General features: G+C 35.3%; 1 protein-coding gene across 9 annotated transcripts in view; it reads left to right on the forward strand.

Moving 5' to 3' along the window:
* VPS13B (vacuolar protein sorting 13 homolog B) overlaps positions 1-25,683 on the forward strand; it is a 436,854-nt gene that overhangs the window by 46,633 nt on the left and 364,538 nt on the right. For 8 of the 9 annotated variants that reach the window (XM_039549957.1, XM_039549959.1, XM_039549955.1 and 5 more), the window contains exons 4-12: positions 180-303; positions 4,430-4,597; positions 7,078-7,259; positions 9,786-9,960; positions 14,912-15,177; positions 17,797-17,892; positions 18,231-18,353; positions 20,464-20,601; positions 21,994-22,081. In XM_039549957.1, coding sequence (XP_039405891.1) covers positions 180-303; positions 4,430-4,597; positions 7,078-7,259; positions 9,786-9,960; positions 14,912-15,177; positions 17,797-17,892; positions 18,231-18,353; positions 20,464-20,601; positions 21,994-22,081 — 1,360 coding nt within the window. Of the gene's footprint in view, positions 1-179; positions 304-4,429; positions 4,598-7,077; positions 7,260-9,785; positions 9,961-14,911; positions 15,178-15,682; positions 16,533-17,796; positions 17,893-18,230; positions 18,354-20,463; positions 20,602-21,993; positions 22,082-25,683 lie in introns of those variants that run through there. The other variant, XM_039549963.1, reaches the window with a different exon arrangement.

Below are 25,683 nucleotides of genomic sequence, written 5' to 3' on the forward strand. Positions count from 1 at the left end.
TAAAGTAAAGTTAGTGAAAGTATTAATTTTATGTTGTCCAGCTAGTTTTGTATTAACTTCTGTAGTACAGGATTGAATTGATGGAAAAACAGTAACAGAAATTACAGAACCTTTACCAAGTTCTCCCCACATTTATTTTCTTTCTGTTTTGTTGACTTCATTGCTTTCTTTTCCTCTAGCCGGAAGACCACGAAAGTTGTGGTTCCAGTTCAACAAACCGCAGTACCACAGAAAGCACGAAATCAGCAGTAAAATCACGACGAGTTCAGCAATCTGCTTCTCCTGACCCTGATTTACCTCCAGGTAGTCCATAAATTTCAAAAGCTGGTTAGGTATTTTCTCTAACTCAAATACAAATGTTTATTCAGGTGGCCACAGTGTTTAAGTTAGATTGTTACATTTTTGTCTACCTACAAATCACATAAAGGTTAGTGAAATACTTGTATGCTAGAAAATAGAACCAAATCACAATAAAATGTAGTTTAATGCTGATAACCTTTCTTTTCATTTCATCAAATTCTTACATTCACATAACTCATTTGTAGTTCAAGGTAGCATCATAGAATCATAGAATGACTTGGATTGGAAGGAACCTTAAAGATCATTTAGTTCCAACCCCCAGTTATGGGCAGGGATTCCTTCCATTAGGACCAGCTTGCTCAAAGCCCCATCCAGCCTGGCCTTGAATAAAACGTCTCTGGGCAACCTGTTCCAGTGCCTCAAAATAAAGAATTTCTTTCTATTTTCTAGTCTAAACCTGCCCTCTTTCAGTTTAAAACCATTACCCCATGTCCTATTGGTACATGCCCTTGTGAAAAGTCCCTCTCCAGCTTTCTTGTAGACTCCCTTTAGGTACTGGAAGGTTGCTATAAGGTATTTCTGGAGACTTCTCTTTCTCAGGCTGAACAACCCAAACTCTCTCATGTTTTATTCATGTTTTTCATTGAGCTCTGTATCTACTGGTAGAGATTTTCACCTTTTTTTTTTTTTTGCCCGGATATGGAATTTGAATGTGAATGTGAAATTTGGATCCTGAACTTGGAGATATTTTGTGATATAAAAATGTCTAAGGAGCTGTGTGTCTGATTACTATTGCCTCTGAATTTGGATATGAAGTTTCATGCAGAAAATTAAAATTGGAGAGTACTGGAATGAATTGCAGTTTGCCTTCCTGGGGCATGTAATTTTAGATGGGTTAAAGATATGAGAGTTTTGTGTTAGGCTTTCTTGCTGTCTTTTGTTAACAGAAAGTTTATACTTGACTTGAATCAAAAGACAACATTGAAATTTAGTGTGTGGAATACTCTGTGCTATAGAGTATCATCTTGCTTTGGAATGATTACTGGAGGAGCCAGGTCTGGAGGGTCTCTTACAGCTTTGGGATCCAATAAACTCCAGTGGCTCGGAATTGTGGGAAACCTTTTCCTACCATGGACAGCGCTTCAGCTGTGGCAGCTCCTTGGCATTCGGTTCTTTGGGTCACACCTGCAAACAACAAAAGTCAAAGGCTACCTAAAAATTGTATGATTTTATTTCCTTCAGTGACATTTGTAGGATTTTTGTGAGTTACTTCCTGTGTGGCAAAATTGCATTAGTACAGTTGTATTAATTCTTGTAAACTACAAAGTTGTAAATGCAGGTGGCTTTGATTTTGTTTTTGAGTGGACAAATAGCACTGTTTAGTATAGACCTCCTATGTGGTAAAATGTCCTAAGCTTTAGTTAGATGTGGAGTCATCTACTTAGGTGTTGGTTGGTTGGTTTTTTTCAGTCCTTGGAGGATGTGTGTATCATATTTGTGCTGTATTTTTTAAAAAAAGATTTATTTGTCCTTTTGTTTTAGTGTCCTTGGAGATGAAGCTCTAGAGGCAAAGTTTAGCTAAAAATGTAACTGACAATAGACTCCTGCTAAACTTGTTTAGATGTGTCCAGTCTGATGCTATCAATTCTATGACTGTAGAGATACAAAGTTTTTGGAGTGTTGTATCTGAAACTGCATTTGTAGTGCTTAATAAACAGTGCAGCCTCCTGGGTTCTGGACAATTTGAAAAAAACATACTTGTGGATTTTGTGTTGCACCTCAGGAAGGAATATAGCTCTACAGATTTTCTGGTGGTTTTATTCACTTACCGTAGAAAACCTGTATTTCAGTGGCAAAGATGCTCATAGTGTTATTCTTAGAAATCACAGGAGTATAAGTAACCTTTACCTGCTTTTTTCCACTTGTATTTGAAACAAAACCCTTTTAAAAAAATCCTCCAAACACGAAAAGCAGCAAACCCTTTATTATACGTGAACTTGCAGATGTTTTTCTTATTCTGTTTTGAATAGTAGGAATTATAGTTTCTTAAAAGACTGTTCTTCACATCTGAAAATCTGCTTCTAATATATTTGAAGCTAAACTTAACCAGGAAGCTGGCTTTTGTGTGATACTTCTAACAATATACTGTACCACTAGCTTGGAAATACCTTCATAGACAGTTTTTAGGAAATCCATGACCCCTATTTTATTTGGAAGATAGAACTCTGCTCCCTCTTTTTATGCACTCACCCAAAAAGACATACAGATGAAAATGGTGTTGCTCTTTTCCTGAATGCCTCTGGAAACTATCAGTACAACTTGCCTTTTTTTCCTTCTATGATGTAATGTTTTTGTCATTCACAGCAGGAAAATGTATATTAGATTCCCTTTGAAAGACCCTTGAAAGCAAAATATTGAAAAACCTTTGGACCTGTGGCAAGACAGCTTCACTTTCTTCTATGAAATTAGTAGCTTGCTTTAAAATCATAATTAAATAACTGGTTATAATTTTATAGTTGCTAGTTAAATAGTCTGCAAAAATACTTCTATGCTGAAATTAGGAAAAGGAGCTAAATGCCTTGTGCTGCCTTCTGTTTATATACAGCTCAGTTTACATCACTCTGGTGATGAATATGGGTCTCTTATGCCCCTTAATTATTGAAATAATACATCTGGTTTTCTGAATTCATATAAACTAAAAATGTTATCTTTTGAAGGAGTCAGTGAGAAAATCCTTAAAAACAAGTTATTCCAGATATTCTTCAGTAGTTTTAGATTGGTACGCAAAAGAAGCAAATTCAGATTATGTTAGAAATCTGACAGTACTAAGCTCTGAAAACACTGAATTTGACTGCATTTCTGGATTTCCTTTTTCTGGTCATTGACTTTGAATCCTGAAAAAAGGAAAAAGTCTTATGTCAGCTGTGCAAATTCGTAGTTGTGGAACTCAGGAAAATCACTTATGTAATGGTAAAACTTTCCATATACTCTAAGGTGAAAAGTTATATTTGAGTATGAAAAAGATGAATACCTAGAAAAAGCAGAGTAGAATGGAAGTAGCAACTTAAGTATTTTTGTAGTTCTGACAGTGTTTTGATGTTAATTTTAATTTTTAATTTGAATTAAAGTTGTCAATATAAATGAGTCTTATTTAATGCAAGTTTCAGAAAACTGCTCTTGAAGCCTGTGGATTTAAGCCTGTATCATTAGCTTTTTTCAGCATAGTCACCAAACTAGAACTCAAGAGTGTGTATTGAATGTATTTTTAGATGTGCATAATGCTATAAATTTGAAAACAGAAATTTTAAGGCTTGCTTTTTTCCAGACCAAGTGAGTTGGATCCATAGTTAGATCCAATATACATGAAAGACATGAATATGGGTAGTGTTTAGTTTCTTCACAATATTGTTAAAAATATGAGTGTTAGCCACATACTCTGAATTCCCAGATGAGATGATTTTTCCAATCACATTACCTCTAAAAAGCATGTAAATGGATTTGTTCCCAACAGGCTTCAGTGCAGGTGCTTACTATTTGGGTTGTTGACAGAAATTGTTTTTGAAATGCCTCACAGGGGTCCTACTGAACAAGATGTGGATGTATTAGGTTTTAGAATGAGAAAGTACCAGGTGTGTTAATGCTTAGTTAACTTATAAAAAAACTGAGGGAGTACCTAGGCGTGATACATGCACACTTGAAAAGTAACCCAGCAGCTGGTGTTCACTTTTCCAAACCTATTTCTAAATCTCTCTCAAGTAAAAAAGTGATTGTTAAAATTCTTTGTCTACAATAATCCATAGTGTTCTGTTTCCTTAATTAGTTTGAAAGTTAATTAGTTTCTATGCTCTATTGTAGCCATAGTTTTTAACTATTTTTTTTTATAGTAGCTTGCATTTCTAGGATGTGATTGACTTAACAACTACACAGAATGTTAGAGTTTTAAGTCGTGTTATTTTATGGGTAAAGAAGGTACAATTATACATAGTTTGTTTAAATTTTGATTTTAAAAAAAGAATGCAAGTTGAAAATAAGGAACATATTGAAATAATGATTTTTTTTTTTTTTTTACTAAATAAATGAGTCTACCATGTCTTCCTTATCATTCCCAACAATGTGTTTTATTTTATAGGTTATGTTCAGAGTTTGATTAGGCGTGTTGTAAACAATGTCAACATTGTGATCAACAATCTCATATTAAAGTATGTGGAGGATGATATTGTTCTCTCAGTCAATATCACTTCTGCAGAATGCTATACAGTGGATGAGTTTTGGGATCGAGCATTTATGGACATCTCTGGTGAGTAGATATTTTTTGGTTTTACATATAACTGTGGAGGCTCTCTTAAATTCATACAGAAATTTAGAAGTCTCATAAAATGGCTCTTTTTATGAGAAGTAAGACAATTTCTGCCTGTTTTGATTTGTACTCTTTTTTTCTTGTCCTTACCTTAATTCTGATGAGCCCATTGTAATAATATAGATTGATTCTTACTGCATCCTTGTATGATCAAGGATAATAATGTGCCACTGCTCTTACATACATGCATCATACAAGATGGTTTGTAGTCCTCTGCCCACACTTGCCATCGTGTGATGATATTTGAATTTGTGCTTGCTGCTGGCAGTGAGTGCTTAGGCAATTTTTGTGAATGAGCAGTAGCACGTTAAGGAATTCCATTGCACTTGTTTGTGATGATCTTAAAACTCTAAACAGGCTGACAAGAGAGGCAGTAAAATGTGCTGCACTATAGCAAGCACAGCATACCAATTGCAAGACTGGTCCTTTTCACTTCACATGTTCAGGGGAAAAAGCCCCCAGCTTCTGACTCTTTATCTTGGTCTTCAGTATTTGAATGTTTCAGTCCTTGAATTGCCAGCGTTCACCTCTAAGTCTAGGTGCTCTTGCTGACATTGGATGGAGGTGGAACTAGGGCACAGTAACTGTGCTAAGATCACAGAGAAGATTTCAGGTAGAGTGGGGAATTCAATTAATGTTTTCCTGAACCTATTTTTTTTGTTCTGGCTAAAATAATTACAAACTAATATGACAAAATCACAAAATATATTTCATGTTAAGATCATGTCATAGGTTATCAAGCATAGTCCCGGAAGGGATGTCCTTGCTAAGGGGTGCTTACAGCTTCCTCTGGCACCTGATAGAACCTATCAGCTGGCCAGTTTGGATATGGACAATTCTCTAGGCCACTTAAAGTTGTGACCGCCTCTGTGATCCACATTTAAGAATAGGCAAACTCCCCCCGCCCAAGCTCTCTCTCGTTTCCGGTGCTGGGACAGGTGGCTGCGGGCCCCGTGTGGGGGCCAGCGGGCCCGGCCAGGCCCTGCTTGGGCCAGGCCGGGCCGGGCCACGGCCATCCTGAAGCCATGGACCTGTTCCAGCCGTGGAACCCCCCCCACTGCCTTGCCGTGGGCAGCCGGAGCGGCTCGGCTCTCCCCCCTCTCCACTTCGATAAGAAAAATTCAACATTCCAGCTGCAAAGCTGCAAGGCCGAGGTGAGATTAACCCTTTTATTGCTGTGAAGAGCTGAAAATCTGAGGGAAGAGAGAGAGGAGATGCTTAAAGCTGAAATTCTGTTGTGAAGCTATGATATATCAGAGTACCCGTTGTAATTTCATGAAGATATGGGGGGTGGAGTGTTCAACTCGTAAGCAAAAGCACCTGCGCTGAGATAGGCAGATGCTGACGCAGCTGTAATTTCATGAGAAGTTTGGACAGGGAGAGATGGACCAGATGAGGACTTTTGCTCCAAACGGGAAAGGAGAAAACCTCAGTCCCTAGAGATGGACCAGATGAAGACCCTTTGCTCCCAGGGAAGGAGAAGGGCCTCTGTTTTTGTTTCTGAACGGCTCAACCTTAAAATTGTACCCCAAAAAACTTCAAGAGTGGACCCTCGAAAGCAGTTGTGGGAAAAGCTGCAAGTCGGGGGAAGGGACTCACATGTGAGCAGAGAGACTCCTCTTCCTAAATGGACAGAACAGAGTTATTTGGAAGTGGGTGGCTGTCTCGTTGTGATACTGTTTTCATAGCATGAGCAAGAAGAGACTTCTCCTTCTAAATGGACTGAACAAGGTTATTATGGAAGTGATAAACAGACTGAACATCTTAAGGGTTGTCTTTTTACATTGTCAGTGGGAGAAGGGAGGAAGGTGGGGGGAGGAGGAGAGTTCTGAAGGTGGTATAATTTTTTTTTTCCCTTCTTTTAGGTCTGTTAATAAACTTCTTTATATTCTTTCAAGTTTGGTGCCTGCTTTGCATTTCTCCTAATTCTTATCTCACAGAAGATAAACAGTAATGAGTATTTTAGACCAAACCACCACACTAAATTGGTGTTTCCGCCCGGTTACAAACCCAACCCGCGACAGATCACTATTATAGCTCGTTTCTTTTGGAAGGTTCAAAAGAAAACTTTGGGGGATAATATGCAAAATTGTTTCTGGAAGAATAATGAGAATGATATTTATTGTATGCTTCCACATGAAACAGTACTTTTCTTTTATAAAAAGAGCTAAGGTACAGCAAACAGGGTGAAAATTTTAATTGGGTGTAACAAATTTGTCCTCACTTCCTGTGCATTCAGCAGAAAAAGTCAGACACAGGAAATGCTTCACTTTAGTTACATAAGCAAGTACTTTGCTGCTGATTTAAATATCAATACCAAAAAACTACCTTCTATTGCTTTCTTCTAGTTAAGAACCTGTATGCATGACTTACTTTTCTTATGCAATGTATTTTTTTAACCTATACACTTCTTTTAAAAGCCACTGATCTGGTACTGAGGAAGATGATCAACTTTTCTGACTGCACAGTATGTCTTGATAAGAGAAATGCTAGTGGTAAAATTGAATTTTACCAGGAACCTCTGCTGTACAAATGTTCTTTCAGAACTCGTCTGCATTTTACTTATGATAACCTCAACTCCAAAATGCCATCAATTATTAAAGTAGGTATCCAAAATAATTTTTTTGCTACTCACTTTTGAAGTTTTGAGGCTTTTCAAAATATCCTTTAGAATTTTAAGTAAAACGAAATGCTTATGCTGTTGTGTTTAGCTAAAGAAATTTTTCAATTGTGTTTTGATCATATGGTGCAATTAGTTTATGTACAGAAACAGCACGTAATTAAGGAAGTTATGCTCTCTAATATTTTCATTTTTTCTTGGAGTTTAAAAAAACTCCAAGAAATTGTAAGGGAGGAAAGAAAGTCTGCAGATAACCTGTTAAAAAACCCCAGTAGTATACTTGAGGGTGTCTGCAATAAGATGCAAAGGATTTTTTTTGCCTTAAGTTATTGTTTCAAATGTAGCTCCAACTCTCATGAATAACAAGAAACTTCAGTGTATTAGCACTCTGCAGTGAACCATGTGAGATGGATTAGCAAGCCAAACTCATCTCCTAGTGAGCAGGGGTGCAATATTAAATATTATTCACAGACATCTGACACTAGGTGACATCTTTACATTTTGCAGTGCAGAAACCAAGTATTGAGTTGGTGGAGAGATTAAACTACCTTACTCTGTTTTTTTCTGCTCTGAGTAGTCATGCATGTAAGGTTTGTCTTTCTTCCTCCCTGCTCTCAAAGAAACCAGTGGTGCCCATCTAGTCAGCTGAGAGGTGTTTTTTAAATTAAGATGCAGACAGTGTTAATAAAAAGTAATCTCCATGCGTATGCACTGCAAAATGGTAAATGTTGAGGTAAGTTTTGAAGGGCATTTCTCAAGAATACAATTAAAAGTGTCACTCAGTTCGTGATACGATTCATGCAGCCCTAGGCTGCTGTCAACTTGAGGCTGGGAGTTCAACGTGTCCAGTTTGTCAAGTGCCCTGTATGCCTTTGGTTACTTTACTGTGTGGGAACTGTAAGCATTTGGTTACTTTGAGCAAATTTCAGGATTTGTGGATATGGCAATGACCATATGAGGATTTATCCGGCTAAGAAGAGTCACAAAATGCTGCACACAAATGCCTGGTGGTATGCATGTTTGCAGAAGCTTCTTTTTCATGTGTGGATCTTGATTTATGCCAAGACTGATTCTTCATACTAGAAAGAAAAGCTTCTCCTCCCCCTCCTTTGTTCAGAATAGGTAGCAATTTTGGAAGTTTGCCTATTTTGAGTTTTATAAACAAGGAGCTGTGTATTCAATGATACTAGGACTTTTAACATTGTGCCTTAACTTCACAATGTATATGAACTCCAGTGATGATAAGGATTCTTCATATGACTGTCTTTAGCTTATCAGTTACAGGCTTAGGTTCTGTGGTGACAGTCTGCTGCATATACACAGTAAATCCTAATGTTAAAAAGCCTTATTCTTAAGTAGCCAAAGAGTTCTGTTAATTTTGGAGAAGTAATCTGTACTAGCTCATCCTATATGCTAAGTTTGGAGAGCAAAAGTTTGTGGCCAAATTACAAGTCTCTGACAGCGCACTTCAATGTAAATGCTGACAGTCTTCCATATATTTTAAAATTATATAGTTGTAAAAAATGATGATTGTTATTTTATTGCTTACAATTTTTAGTGGATACTGGACTAAAAGAAAACTCATGCTAAAATGCACTATGATGGACTATAAACTTCTCTGGCCATCTTTGTTGGCCATTTTTTGCCTCTGCCCTATTTTAAGGCAGGTGTTAGTTTGTTCCAAGATGTTTTAACTTCTTTTTTTAGTTTATATTTTGATTTTGGTTTTGGTTATGTTGCACATAGTTTACTTACTGGAGTTAAAAGTATGCCTAATGTTAGACAGTAATTTTGTTACAATAATTTTATTTTATGCAGCTCTTATTTAATGAAAGGTAGCTTTCTTATGTTGTTTGGCTTTGTCTTTACAGAATAAGCTCATACACAAAATAGCTGTTTTACAGCTAAAATTTTAAAGAAGGATAAGTTTTCATCCCAATAATTACAGTCTTTGCAAAGCTTTCTTTCATTTAGTGAAAAGCATGTTAACTGCATGTTTGAAATGGAATATTCAGAGGAGCCAGTTTTCTGCACTTCAGTTGGAATTAATTCTTCCCCTCATTACTTGGCCACTTGGAACAAAGTTTGGAGTGGGAAAGAATCAAAATGAAGGACCTTGTATATTAAAACAGTATATCTAGAGTTTCTTTAGCATGCAGAGATTTTAAAGAAACTCCATAATGAAAAGAAAAGTTTAATCAGATGCTCTTACATCACTTATATGTGAGAAATTTTGTCAGCATCAACTTTAAAAAACAAATACAAAAGTGTTTCTGTATGTGTAAACATGTTACACTTGACTTTTCAACTGAAGATCTCTTGTGTGACCTCCCAAAGAGTGAATGTTTTCATTGTTTGCAGCCCTTTGCCTTCTGTTGTGTTGCAAATCTCGTTTTTGGAAACAGAATGCCCATAGCAGATGAATATGGAATTGTATGGTTTAAAAGTGGGCTTTACTGATGACAGAGCGTTGTTATTATTTGCTTTTGTTCTCTTTTCATATTATAGATTCACACATTAGTTGAAAGTTTGAAACTTTCAATCTCTGATCAGCAGCTTCCTATGTTTATACGTATAATGCAACTTGGGATTGCTCTTTATTATGGAGAAATAGGGAACTTCAAAGATGGGGAAAGTGAGGATTTGATTTGCCACACGAAAGATATTTTGGGAAATATCACAGGTAAATACAGCTTTTAATTTGTAAGAAGAAATGTTAAAAACATGTGTTTCTTTGCTTTTTGTGAATGTAAATATCCAAGTCTAGTTCTTGCCAAGTATCTCATCAGTCTGCAGTTGTTAGAGGCAGTTCATTGTGCTGGGTAAGTATGCAGTGCTTTAATGTCTTTGATGTTATGTTCCATAAAGAATTCTGATGGTCTTAACTAAACTGATGTTAAATATGATCTAAGAAGACCATTTTAGGAGTTGTGACACAGTAGAGTACTTTGGATTTATCTGTCAATACACCATACAACAAGGCACCTTTTCATAAGCAAGTTTGAAACTGGCAGCAGCCACATTTGAGCTAAATAAGAGAAAAGCCAGTGTGCTTTTTAATTTCTTTGAAAATGGTGATTGAGAATAGATATATCAGAACTTGTTCGAAATGGCAAAGTATTATTTTACACTGTTTCCATAGTTTTGTCCTTTTACAGTGTCTGGTCTCAACTGCTTTTTATTTTCATATAACATGTATTCCCTCTTCTACGTGATCTTTCATGGTAACTTGCTGCAACAGGATCTTTTCAGGAGCATTGCAGTGATGAGGGGTGAATTTTCTTTACCTTTGTGATTGTTTCTCGTCTGCTGCTTCCCAGGCACATGGGGTGACTCTTGGGGTGATTCTGTGCAGGGCCTGGAGTTGGACTCAATGATCTTTGTGGGTCCCTTCCAACTCAGCATATTCTGTGATTTTGTGAATTTATTTAGAGATTTTTATTTTAATTTTAATCTCCTCAAGACAGAAGTTTTGGTTATCTTTCCAAGATTGGATTTGAATCTGGGGAAATAGGAAGAGAGATTTATCTCACCACCCAAGAGCGTGACAATATCTAGAAAATTCTTGGAATTTCATTTGAAGGTGACACAGCTCTCATAAGCTAGCCTTAAGTTTATAATATTTCAGCAGTTTGAAGCTTTGTGTAAACTATTAAATTAATTAATTTTGTTCTGTTTAAGAAATATACCATTTTATTTTGCATTAGAAGACTATAATTTTTTCTTATTTTATTCTGTGTTACTGTCATCTCTGGTTTCAGAGAAATAGATACGATTGATAAATGAAAGGAGTGGAAATTTTTTTTCCAAAATACAGCCTTCACTGTTGGTTGGCACAGATAACTGTTTCACTCTTATGTCAGATGTAGAATTCTCTGTAATGTTACTGCTCTGTGGAACTGAGCAAACAAGATATCTGTAAATAGTTCTCTTGTTTTCTCTAAAGCTTGGTTTTCTGCACTAGAAACTCTGCATTGCAAGAAAGGAGAAGTTCATTACACAAGACTTATGATTAGAAGTAATTAATATTCTGGAAATATTGGCTTAATATTCTGCTGAGACTTAGAAAGCATACAGGTTTTAGAAAAATGATTAGTGTGTGTTTTAATAACATTACATCTAACCAAAGTTTTGTACTATTTACAGGAGTAAGTGTGAAGGAGTTTTCTCTGAAGCACTGCTTTCAGACAGAGGGTTGTCTTTGTATCATGAATATCTTTCTTTTGTTGGCATGAAATTTCCCCTAGATTTGGCTAAATATTCATGCTGTAGAGGATTACAATGTATTTAGAGTTGCTTGAATTTCATACCTGCATTCCTGGAGTCAATAAGGCAACTAAGGCCATTTGAGTACAGGAAAGATGCAGGAAGAATAGAAAAATCGTATGAGTCAATATGAGAATAGCTGGGATGGGTAAGCAATGAGTTTCAGATAAAAAGATATAAGGATTAGAGACAGAGTAACTGGGTAATGAGAAAACTGGAATGAAGCTTTAACTGTGGAAGAGGACAGAAGTCAGCAGAGCCAAGCGGGTTTTACTTGGCTTCTTTTGGTTAAGGTGTGAAATCAGTGGTGAAACAAATACAGTTTAAGCAAAGGTTAATGTTAAAAGGCATCTGCCTACAAGTATTCAGTCTCTTTTGCATCTAGAATTAAATTTGAGATTCTTACATCCAAATATGTGTAAAATTTTTGGTAATCCATCCCATCATCCTTATTTTTAATGTATACCTTCAGGAAGATTGAATTGCAATTGCTGTTGATCAATCCCATTTGCATTCTTTTGAACAAATGTGAATATTACTTACTAGCTTTCCATAAAACAGCCATCTAAAAAAGAAATAATATAATGTAACTTCACACTGTTGTACACAAGATTTTTCAGAGGGGTCAGTGATTAGAGTAAGATTGCAAAAGAAGAAATCCGTAATTTCCTACGCAATTTTTGTTCAGCTATGCTGTGCTCTAACATGATCATTGTACTTGATTATATGAGCATATGTATTTGACAGAACTATCTCCTTCGGAGCACAAGACAGATGGCAATTGTTGGATGGCCAAGCCAGAGATGTAGAAGTAGTTTTAGAAGCCCATTTCTATCTTCACTGCAAAATATTTTGCTACGCAGAGGCTAAATGGTCACTCCATTTATGCTTGTTTCCAGTGTCTTAATTGTCAGTTTGCAGTGCCTTCTTCAGTTTATAGCAGTCAAATTCTGAATGAGGAAATCATCTATATTATTTAGTGATACAAGAATGAACATCTTCAGTTCTGTCCTTGAAGTATGTACTAAATTTCGCTCATGAAGTTTCATGGCTGATTCAATGAGATGAAAATTTGTGCTATTGCCAGCAGGGATAGTGATGCATTTCTTCCTTCTTCCTCTAGTGCCAGTACTTGTATTCGTGTAGCCACAGGCTAAGCTGGATCACCTGTGCCTGGCTGAAAACTAATGCAGACAGAGGAATAAATAAACAAATAAATAAGTACCAAGAGGGTAATTTTCTACTGGGTTAATTCCAGATTTATGTTGAGAGATACCAGTTCCCAGACTCTTATTACAGATAAATACCTCAAACCCTTCAAAAGAAAGTAAATTTCTGAAGATCGAACTTGATTTGAACATGCAAACAATGAGATGCAGTCACACTGCAATCTTGTAATATATATAAAATATATTTGTTAACTGGAATCACTGCCCTGCGTTATGGATCAGGATTGTTCCAATGTGAACTCGCTGTGGATGGCTAGAAAGAGTGGCTATAGAATCCTGATGCAGAGTAACATTTTGTCCTTTAACAAACTCATGTATGTGAAATAGGGTTTTTGTCATTATGGTTCACTATCCTATATGTTTGCAGGTGATGAAGTGGTTAGTGTAGTTAATTCAAAGCAAAGAGATTTTATGTTTCCCAAGTACATACTCCCCTTCATATATTCCTTGTTATAAAGGAATTTACATTGTATTTATATTTGAAGTGTTTAGAGGATGTTGAGTGTTGCTTATGAGGCTGGTAGGCATTTCCTCTGAAGTTTGGTGGTTATATAGTGGCTGTAGTAGTTTTAATTTAGTGATAGAAAATAGATACATCTTCCTCTTCAATTTTCTGTCTCACAGTACATAGATAGAGGAGCCAGGCTAAAATGGTGCTGATTTTAATGGTTTCCAAAATATTAAAAAATATAATCCAAACTATTACTTGGCATATTTTGGTGTTGTCTCTGTGTACTGCCGAGAGGAGTATGCTAAATGATGGCTGAATTTTATGGCCAAGTAGACCAAATGTTATGGATGGCCCAGGGTCTACACATGCGCCTTTTTTTCAGTTTTTGCCAGACCTTCCACCATTTCTTTTGTGCTTGCCAACACCAGTCTGTGCTAACTACTTGAATCATGCTTCTTATCAGTTTTTTTCCTTCTATGGCTGACAGTTCTTCCTCTTGGCTTTTTCCAAGATTTTACATGCACCTCTTCTGTATTTGCTGTGTTTCAATATTTATGTTTGGATTGAAATCTGATCCCTGAGACTTCTGTGAAGAGAGCAGAAAGGAAACTTGCATTGCCTTTGTGGGAGGAGGTGTCCTTGCCTCTTGAGCATGTGCAGAGAATTCTCATGAGTGTTTTTTATTACTCTTTCTTCCAGTATGCAAGTATAAATAGAGTAAAAGGCTAAAGACTAATTAGACTAAAAAGGTCTAAAACTTGTAAGAATGGGACCTCTGAGCTTAAAAATAGGTAAATAGAAATTGAATATGCCTATTTCTGTTCTCAGTTAAATGATTCATTAAACATATCCTTCACCTACAGGAACAGTACTGCATCCTGTACTGCCTGTAGTAATTCTGAAGTATTTAATAGCCCTCGTGAGTCCCATAAGAGTGGTGATGAAACCAGATAAAAGCTTTTTGTGCTCTTTGTACATGCAGTTTTACCTACCTGTTTGGATCATGAGTCTTAGACTTGAGTCTTTGGGGGAAGTTCTTGTTTTGCTCTGTGTGCTATCTCTAATAATTTTCACAGAAGACCAACATTTTGACTTTGGCTCACAGATGGATACCAACTTTTTTGAGCGTAGATAAATTTGTATCTTAGAATATTTGAAAAGCTTAGTTTTAAACGAAGGAGGTCTGCAACCTTAAGTTTTTTATCTGTGCTGTATTTACGTTTTTTTGCATTAGGCTGTTGCAACTGAAGTACTTTTAAATTTTATTTTAAAATTGGAAACTACAAGATCATAATATATCATTATTTAGTAAGGTTTAATTTTGCAGCTTTAGAAGGTTTTTAATGGAAGAAGCCTTGAAAGCTTGTGGTATAGATGGCAAATTCTGGTCTCACTGCAGATGTGTGATACTAGAACTATGGCAAAGACCCTTAATATTTTTTGGAGGAAAATGTTAAGACCCTTAATATTTTTTTGGAGGAAAATGTTAATGAATCAAAGAAGTGTTTGAAAACTCATATTCAGTATTTTAAAATTTCTACTCACTTTCTTTGATTATAAGCCAAGTACCAGTGAATGCTATGTGGAATACTGTCCGAGATAAATTTCACATACCATAAATTTGAGTTTAATAAATAAATTTTCAAATATGGTTTATCTGAAATTTAACTAGGTTTTTGTTTTAAAAGGCACAGATGATGAAGCAAGCTTAGTAATGCAATATCCTGCGCAGTATACTAGTCAAGATCCTTATTTACATCAAGATGATGACCAGCAGCAAGGATGGGTTTCTTGGGCTTGGTCTTTTGTTCCTGCTATTGTGAGTTATGATGATGAAGAGAATGATTCTAGTGGAATTGATGATGGAACAGCAGAACAGCAGAAATCTCAGTCCCTCAAGGATCCTATTATTTCAGTTGGATTTTACTGTACCAAGGCAACAGTGACTTTTAAGGTAAATATTTCTCTGTGTTATAAAGGATTCATTTGACTTGTTGGGGAAGTGCATAAAGATTTTCTGAGTGTTTGTATATTGTTTGATTCAAGACAAATATTGTTGGTATTATGATGGGAGTAATATATTAATGAGTAACAAGAAATGTGAATGCTGAAAGTTCCTCTTCCATTATACTCGACTGATAATGGCAATGTGAGTCGGTTTTGTTATTTAAGCTAGAATTTGAGTGTGAACTTTGTAATATTTCAAGTAAACCACTTAATTTACTTAACACTTCTTAATATTTTTTGATGTGAGAAAAAGCCTAAAGGCTTTCTATAAATGTTTATTGCAGTATTCTATCCATCTAATGTTTATACAAGTAGGTATTTTTTAAATAAAAATTTTAGTTTATAGTTTCATAGAAGTAGGATTTGAGGAGTTTTTAGTGACTACTCTTTTTTTGGATGTTGTGTGTGAAAATATGAATTTAACTTGATAATGTTGGATTTTTTTTCTATAGGTTGAAATTGCATTGAAGAAAAAAAGATAAATAGTGCATATAGTCTGAGCTATAAACTGTGTATGTAGAGAAGGATTTAAGTATTACCTCTAAGCAAAGCTGAAAATTGTTGCTGGCCTTCTCTCTAATATTTTGTAAGCTTCCAGAAGGGAATATGGAGAGTGAATAAGATATTGAGATGTACTGACAGAAATTAAAAATTAAGGTACTGAATTAGCAGAATATGTTTAACATGTGTCAAATTGTATGCAAGCAATTTTATGTGCATAACTACACAAAGTGCCTCTTGGCTTTACAATTAAGCATGTATTAAATCAAGGTCAGAACTTTGCCACAGAGTAATTTAGGGTTATTTTTATGACTTTGAGCCTTTCAGATGAACTGCAATACTTTCATAACTCTCATACAAGAACTATGTGCCTGATTATATACCCGATGCCGTCAGGAGCTCCCTGTCCCTTTCTTGCCTGTTTGGCTTGACATCTGTGCACAAGAGTGTTGTATGGGGCTTTATGCCTAATTTAGCAGGTTTTTTTTTTTTGTGGTGTAGAATGGCATTTAGCTGCTCAGCAACTGTTAGAAAGAGTAAGACAAGTGACTTTGGAAGCTGTAGACATCCTGTGGGGAGGTTGATGTTTTAAGCTTCAGCCTCCTGAAAAATTTGGTTGCAAAATTTGAGGATATCAGCAGCATTCAAGCATTCAGTCATGTTCTTTTGTGTCAATCTGCTTCAGCCTTCATTAAAAGAGGCTAAAAATAAATAATGGAATGTTTTTTTCCCCTCCATTTATTGTATCCTTGGGAAACCACTTGAAATGTGAACAAGCCATTAAAACTCAAATTTCTCATTTGTCACGGCTCAGCATCTTCTTTTGCACTGTCATACAGTAGTAATTTTGTGCTCTCGTTCCTCGTGCAAGAAGACTCCTTAAAAATAATATGAACTTCTTTTTGAACATGTGTTTTGCTAGAGAGAGCTTTCCTAATGCTTCATTTGCAAGTTCACACATTTTATATTAGGAAGTGATTAAAAACTACTTAAAATGTAACAGTTTGCATTCTATAAATTTTAAATGTGATGTATGATGCTAATATGGTGACAGAAGGAAAACAGAATTCATTGTTCTGCTTGCATGCAAAGAATGTATGGAATTAATTTGTGGTTTATCTTTTGGTTAAAAAATAAGGTCAAGTTTCTGCATTAACATTTTGAATAGTTGGTATCATTCCAGCTAAAAATTATGCCAAATTAAATGTACCGTTTTCTAATAATGGTGAAAACTATTCTTGTAATTTCTGAGTTCTTTTAATCAATTAATTGCTTTTCCTCTACAATAATTGCACACAGGTGAAGGGTGATCAGTGATTCTTTTTAATCCAATTTTCTTGGACATTTGGGTTACAAAATTTTAAATTGAAACAGCATCCATGTATCCAGTCATGAAAATAAAAGTGTGTAAATATTCCTTTATAAAAATTAGAATTTGAAGTATTTAAGCTGTTCAACATAAACTAACTTGTGTTTTTTCATGCCAAACATAATATATTCAATATTGCGTTCGTCTTTTCTTGTTTTTCTTAGCTGTAGGTTAAGTGCTTTTTAACCTGTATGTGTTTTCCCATTTTGAATTTTTTTATCAAAATCATGCAAGAAATGTAAATGCATGTTGCTCTCAATTGCATTGATGTGAAACAAAAAGGAGTATAGTTGTAATCAAAATGTGTCTGTAATATTACCATATTTAATTATTTTCTGGGAATAATGAATAAAGTATTAATGGCTTTTTACAGCAGTTTATAAGCTCATTTGATATTAATAATGCAGCTGTGTATCTGTTTCATCTTTTCACACAGTTTCTCTTTAGATAAGCAAACTAAAAATACTATAGTGGATTTTAAACATTCTGTTATAGCATATTTCCACCAGAAGTTGAATATGAGACATTCCAATATGGATAATGTGTTTCAGCTGTTTAATTGCACCTGTTTCCTGACAGTTAATATTTTTTTGCCCATAGTTTACTTTGTCTTTATCAGTTCCGTGTTTTAATGACAGTACTGCTGTTTAATAATAATATTGACTTTTATAAGGTGTTTATCCTGTTGTTCTGTAGCTCACTGAAATGCAAGCTGAAAGTAGTTATTACAGCCCTCAGAAAGTAAAATCCAAAGAAGTTATATGCTGGGAACAAGAAGGAACAACAGTTGAGGTAATTTTCCATTGACAGGGCTTTTTTGATACATTATAAGTAATATACCAAATAGTTTCCAATAAAATATTTTTTAATTATTGTGTTGCTGACTTTTCATATTCTGTCATACTGGATGTCTTTATTGTAATAATCATGTAGATATTAACTCTCTAAACTTCGATACTGTAGTGGTTAAACACTAATAATCCCTTCCTTTCAAGTGCCCTGTATGATTGGTGTTTATTAAAACTCTAAATTTATAAACTAAGCATATTTTGCTTCATTTTTGTCCATCTTCTCTATTTCTTGTGGAGTAGAAGTCTTAATATTTATCACATTTTTTTTTTTCTCACTAGGTCCTTATGAAAGGTGAACTTTTTTTTGATTGCCAAATTGGTTTTGTTGGTTGCCAAGCTATGTGCCTTAAAGGAATTATGGGAATTAAAGATTTTGAAGAGAATATGAATCGGAGTGATGAAGTGAGTATGTTGAAATATCAGTTGATTTGCTGAAAAAGCAATCCTGTTATCCTTTATTAAAATATTTCATAGTAAAAATGGAAAAGACTGATGTTACCAATTGTGATTTTTGGATGTTACTGTGATCTAGAACTCAATGTCCATTCCTTAGAGTTGAAAAGAGAAATACCTCAGACTGAGAAGAGGCAGAACATAAGACTTATTTTTTCTTTTTGGACAATAACCCATTGTTGCCTTTGTTGGCATACTTTGATTTTGTATAACAAATTAAAATACATTTGAAAATCTTTGCAAGTACTTAAATCAATAGAAGATTGGAAGGGAAAAAATGTGAACACTGCATGCTGAAGGTAATAGACATGTGGTACAAATACTGAATGAGTGTCTTACCTCACTTTTCAGTAAGATTGAGAGCAGTATGACGTGAAGGAGTGAGACAGTATTAATTTTTGTATTTTAAATAGATGCAAATCTTCAGTTGCCTAACACAAAATCAGGTATCCTTATGAACTACTTTAAAAATATTTAATGAAGTGTTGCATGAAATTCTGAATTCAATAATGATGATTTTTAGTTGAACTGTCGAAAGAATAGTGCCCTGTAGATAGAAGAGTATTGGGGAACAGCAACTATTATCTATGTTTAAATAAAAACAAATAATGCAGCCAAGAAGAGACCTGTTAACTTGGTGCTAGTGCCCTGTGAAGTCTTGGAAAGTATTTTAAAGAGAAAAATTAAGAATGTGAAAGAAAATACCAAGTGCCTATATTTATGTCAAATATCTGCTAATGTGGGAAATCATATACTGTACTGTGATAGGTATGATGGGGCAGCTTCTTATCTTTGCCCTGTGAGAGCATCATGGGTCGGCATGCATCTCAGTTGTTTCTGTATGCAGTGCAGAAAACAAGAAAATATCCTTACACGGCTGCTGAGTATGACATTGTTGGGATTTCAGGGATGCAGTGGGACACACTACATGACTGGTGTGCTGCAGTGGATACATATAGGCTTTTCCAGAAAGAAGGGGTGGGGAAGCAAGGGTGAGCCAACTGGAAAAATGCTATGCTGGCCTTGTTAAGGACAAGGGAGATGTGGTTGGGCATGTGCGGGTAGACAGCCACTTTGTCTGTGGAAACTGACATTGTCAGGTATAAAATTGTGAGAGAATTGATTTTTTTTTTTTAGACTGAGGTGGGTGGGTAAGCAAGAGAATTTCACAGAATCATAGAATATTCTGGGTTGCAATGGACCCAGAAAGATCATCAAGTCCAGCTCTTAAGTGAATAGCCCATACAGGGATTGAACCCGCAACTGTGGCATTATTAGCACTATGCTCTGACTAACGGAGCTAATTTCCTTTAGGCTAGTTAATAAGGGACATTTGGAGTTTTATTCTTACTCATTTTTCTGCCACTCTCTGGTCTAATCCATACTTTGTGACAGTGGTGGTGATACTACTTGCCTGTCATCTGTGTACGGCTATGGTTGTGGGATTGTGCCTTTCATAAAGGTTCTGGCTCTGCCTGTGATTGAGAATAGATAGTTGGAAAAAATAAATCTCCTAAATAACTTACTTGGATTAATAACTCGTTAGGAAAGTTGTATTGATTTCAGAAGGATGGAAGTCTGGGAGAAGGCATGTTAAAATCTAGATGAATAAAGAATGATAATGCAGCAGTGAGGTCATACATGGGAAAAAACTGATTGTCTTGGAGGGGATGGATGCAGCATCTGAAAGGATTGTTCAGCCAGAAATGGAGTATGCAGTTTGTGTATACTGAAGAGGATGGGGCAGGATTTGGAGCAACAATGATCTGAGGTTATTTGCTGTTAAAATGCAACTGGTATGTTCTGTATCGTGAGTTGTATAATATTCATTAGCTCAGGCCATTTTTATTGATTTGAAAATGGGGAAGGAGTGGACAGGAGCTTAGCCTTAACAAATAAAGTTAATTTCATTGTTTTATCTTCATTCATAATGGAATACGCTCTTGAGGGATGCCACTCTGTGTGTTATTTATGTGTTATGACAGAATTGAAATTGCTCTGTTAACTTGACTGTGTATTTTTTTTCCTCTCCTGCCTCACTTTCTACTGCTTCATGAAGGAGGCATGCTTCTTTAACTGTGGAGAAAATTTGAGTGCAAAAGGAATGACATACCTTACCAATTCACTATTTGATTATAGAAGTCCAGAAAATAATAGTATTCGTGCAGAATTCATACTGGATGCAGCTCATCATAAGGTCAGAGAATTACACTTTTCTTACAGAATAATTTCCAATGCTCTCTCATGGATTTCTTATAATTATTTAGATCTGTGTACTGTTAGAGGACTGAATTCTCTTTACTTTTTCACATTTAGCTGAATCTTACTTTGTAGCTGGCCAAAAAAAAAAAAAGTAAATCTGTTTGTGTTAAAAAAAAAAAGACACCCACAAAAACCGAGCCAAAGAAAGAGCCAAACTGAAAAAACATGTCCAGAAGAAACCTCAAACTCCCCTCCTGCCCCAAAAACTGAATTAATGTCATAGTTTCCAAAAGCAGTAACCACAGAACATTTTAAGAGGAAAAGAGACACATGAGAGAATACTACCAAAAAGTCAAGCTTTACCAGCACATATTTTAAACCCAAACAGTAAGTAGTCTGTGGTCTTCAAGCTAAGAAGTGCTGGCAGATTTGGACAGTGTTAATTCTATTGTTTGTGTCCTGTATTTATCTACTTAGAGAAAATTTTGCTAATTCTGCCTTTTGTGGAAACAAATTTTCAGTCACCTCTAGTCTCTGTTGTTGTAAATTGTGCAGTAAAACTTCATTCCCTGGTTGTCTGCAATTATTAAAGACTGGTTGCAATGACCAAGGTGGTCTTTTCCAGGTGTGTTCATAGGTGGAGGTCTGTGCTGTTTATTGTACAGATAAGCCATTTACAATTTGGAATGTATCTAATTTCCTTTTAATTAAAATTTTACTATTTTCACCTTTTTAGTACTATTGATGAAGTGTAACCCTGAAGAATCACATGAGAAAATGAAATTAGTAAAATCACAAGTACTTAAATTCAGACTTTTCCTATAGTTTGTTTTAGTTTTAAGCTTTACTCTGGGTTTGGTCTGTCTTCAATGCTTTTACAATTTGCCTATATTTTTGGCAAGAGAGGAAACAAATTTGCTGCTAATGTATTGTATTATGTATAAATCCCAATGTTGGCGTAAAGTCTTGATAAGTTTCCTGCTGTTGAAAGATAAAACCACAATATTCCTTGAATAACAATGCCAAACTGAATGAGCTGAAGTTTTCAGTGTATTTAATTAGGTTGATGTGTTGCATGTAAGAGGTCAAATGAAGAATATTTACTTCATTAAAGGTACTAGTTGACTAGATGTTATTGATGAATTGGTCAGCATGTCCACAGGAATTATGGATGTGCATTTGTGTGGCCTCAAATGGAAGTTACATTACCTATCAGAAAGGTGAATTCTTTAGGATGACCTCTGTCCTTTGCTTTGATAAGCCTTTCCCTGTGTTGATGCACAAATCCAAACATGAATATATCTCTCTAATACCAGTCTATCAGTTGGTAGTCTCAAGATTCTTTCCTTATACAACATCTTCTTTGTTTGCTTTGCTTTGTTGGTAGGAGACATACACAGAGATAGCTGGAATGCAGAGGTTTGGGGCTTTCTACATGGATTACTTGTACACAATGGAAAGCACCAGTGGCAAAGGTACCTTTTTTTTCCTTTGTTTACCCTGATAAATAATAGAAACAAAGACTTTTAATGCCCAGATGGTCCTTGACCAGCTGTCCTCTAACTTACCTTAGATTTACCATTGGGATCATCATTAAAATGCTTCATCTTCATTGATGTCTTTCACAGGTTGGTTGTTTAGGTTAGCTGTTGATTGTTGGTATTCTTCCTTTTTTATTTTTCTTTTCCTGCATAAGTAATCATAATGATATTTTTTATAGCCAGTTGCTAAACTGAAAGTAATTCTTTTGTAGTGTTCATGAAGTATAATGTCTTTTTTTTTTTTTAAAGTTACTGACTTTGCATGTAAAAAAATATCTTTTAAGAAACTGGTTGAAGAATGAGATTGATTATATACTTGGCACAGAAGATGAAAAGGACTATTGCTTTTCTTCTATGAAGAAAAACTCAAGGATGCAAGATAGTGTGAAGAATTATCTTTAAATAGATGTATCTAAACAATGTGATGAGCAAATATTAGCCTAAACCGTGTGCACATAGATACTGGCCAATTCTAAATAATTTTTGAGATTCCTATCAATTCTTTTCTAAGTCTGAGAAGTGATTTTAATGCAGTAAGTATATCTAGTTTTGCAGTGTCACAAAAGCTGGGACAAAGGAGTTAATCTATCAGCAAGTAGTATGTTTATATTTTTAAACATATTCTTAGCATTAATTGTGATATAATTTCCCCCTCACTCCTCAGAAGGCTGTCATCTACAGCTGCTGCTCTGCAGTTTTATTGTCAAATTAATAATACCTTCTTCCCTATCTGTATTTATTATTGTGAATACTATTTCTCTGGATATCTGTTGGGAACTTCTTGCTATTTTGTGACTGAATTTATCTTCATAGTCCACAGTCCTTGCTTCGTAGTCCAATTCATCTGGATTTTGTTTTTTTGTGTTTCTATTTCTGTGTAAGAGAAATCACAACTCCTGATGTTCAGTTGTGTTTTCTTGACTTGGTGGACATTAAGGCTAAGAGTAGTAGGAAAGAACCTTCCAGTTTCCTGAGAGGATGGATTGTGAAAAACTCAGAAAAATAAGTAAATGATGCTGTTGCCTTCAGCAGTAGAGGCATACACCAGGAAATTTAACAGTTCTTTCCTGACTGAGCTTTCCTCTGTACCATGAGTGTGGAGTGAAGCTCTGAAAATGTACAATTAAGAAGATGTCTACTGCAGACATCTTCTAGTATTAATAATGATATAATGTTTAATTGCACATTGAACTCCTATGTAGAGAAGTTGAAAACCTCAGGTAAGCCTTATCTCCTCTTTGAACCTTAGTATAGAAATTAAAATATGCACAGACTATGTGCAATATGAAGAAAAATTGATTTTGTGGAGTATTTTGTCTTGTTTCTCTGAATGCATAAGGAATGTTATGATCATCTCTCTTCCTGACTTTTAATTAACCCTTTTCAGAAATTACTGAACTTGGAAGGACTTTTTTCTTTTACTCAGTGCCAGGCTACTCATATTTTTTGGCTACATTTTTCCCTCCTTAGCTTCTCCTTTTTTTTCTTCCAGAATGCTTTCTCAGAGCCTTGGCTTCTATTTGCTCCATCAGACACTAGGAAAACACCTCACAAAATGTATCTTGGTTTCCTATCAAGTCCTTTTTTTCAGTATTACTTCTTTAGTTTCAGCAACCTGGCTGCGTAAAAGAACGGAATAATTAATTTTTAAATAGTTTAAATGGTTGTTGTTTCTCTAGAGCCAAGAACTTAAAATCTTAAGTTTTCAAATAGTTTTATTCCTCAGAAAAGCAAATGTGATGCTTTCTGCTAGTAATTTTCTAGCTAATTTTTCCATATTGTGGGCTAAATGCATAGTTATTAAATAGAATATAAATGAATAGGTGTAAAATACTTATTTAAGATGAAGGTATAAATATGTTAAGATTTTGAAAACAGTATATATCTGCTGTATTTTTAATGTGTTGTTTATATGAAAGTTTGCATTTTACTATTTATTTTGGTATAACTGTTTTTAGTTACAATTAGTGCACACCACATACCACAAAAAACCTAACCCAACTTAAGTCATAGGAGGCAGTTACTGTGATTGTAAGATTTTTATCTGCCAAGGCAATTTTGGTTTGACACATTCTTTGCACCTTTAACCTTTCCTGAAGCATAGGATTACTGATTAAACCACAAGTGCCTCCTGGATAACATTAACCCTTAGGAATTTTCATCTGTCACTTACAGAAGTGCATTAATCAATTTCAGTATTTTGAATGAAAGCAAGATAGTTATGCACAGTAGTCTTATTTTGAAATTCTGTCTGTCTTCCCCTTCCTTTATTTTTCTGGTTTTTTGCTTCGTATTTCAGTGCAGAACAATTTACCCGAAACATTACGTAGCCTGTCAGTTCCCTGACCACTGATTTGCATGACCCACAGACCTAGCAGGGCATGCTGTTGAAGTTACCTTTTGTTTGTAATGTGTACCTCTCTGCTTTGCTGGCAAGTTTATGATGCAGCACTCATTTTGATATTTTTTGTCGGTTAGAAGTAGACATGTGATTTCCAGAGAGCTTGAAAACTCAGTGGTTGAAAATTGGCTGTCTTTATGCATCCATGAAGTTTCAAGTCACCTGTGATCACCTACTTCTGTAGAACCAATAGATTTTGTGTCCCATTCTCTTTGCACTTAGTTGGAATTATATGGAGCTGTTCCAGAAATTGGCTTGTATAAATTCTGAAACTTAGATATCCTGTTCACATACATACAATATATACAGGCAAGTCTGGTTTTTCTTCTTTAAAAAGGTAGGCTGTTACTACTTCTGGATTTATTATTTTTGGACTTATTATTTTTTATGTGATGTTACAGTTTTTTACACCTTTTGGTAGTGTTCATCTGAAGTGAATACCATGTAGAATTGGAAGGATAAAAGTATGTATGTTAACTGCCTATAAAATAAATGCAGAAGTCTGTAAGCTGGGTCTTAAAAAAATCTTTTTCAGGATTTATTCAAAAGGTTGTAACTCAGTTCCAACTGAAGATTTCAATAGGTTTTATAAGGTAGTGTCCTTCTGTCCTTTTATCTTTCTTTTATTGTTCTTTTTCTTCTCAGAAAAATGACAAACCAAGGGAAGCAGAGGCTATAAATGCTCTCACCATCAACTTCTGTTGAGCTTTTAAGGATAAAGTTAATTCTTCTGCTGAGTGTATAAGCCTCTAAAGACCTGCAGAGCATTAGGCCAGCTGTGCATCAAATTTGGCATAGTCTCAGTTTATTTGAGGACCTTTTTCCTCACCAGTGCTTAGAAGCAACAATGTTTTATGGAGTATGATTTAAACATAAGGGAAATAAACCCCTATCCTTGCTTCCTTTTCCCCCAAGTTCAACTTCCCTCAATATAAAGACTGTTTAGAATGAGTGCAGTGAAAAGAGTTCAGTAAAGGAGAGAGACAAAAGGGTAAATGACTGGATTCCTCTTGGCCAACCAGAAATCATAGAATTATTAAGGTTGAAAAGAACTCTTAAGTCATTGAGTCCAACCGTTAATCCAGCACTGCCATGTTCACCACTAAACTGTGTCCCCAGGTGCCACATTCTTATA

This window comes from Corvus cornix, chromosome 2, assembly GCF_000738735.6.
Source record: "Corvus cornix cornix isolate S_Up_H32 chromosome 2, ASM73873v5, whole genome shotgun sequence".
In the NCBI taxonomy this organism is placed as follows: Eukaryota; Metazoa; Chordata; class Aves; order Passeriformes; family Corvidae; genus Corvus; species Corvus cornix.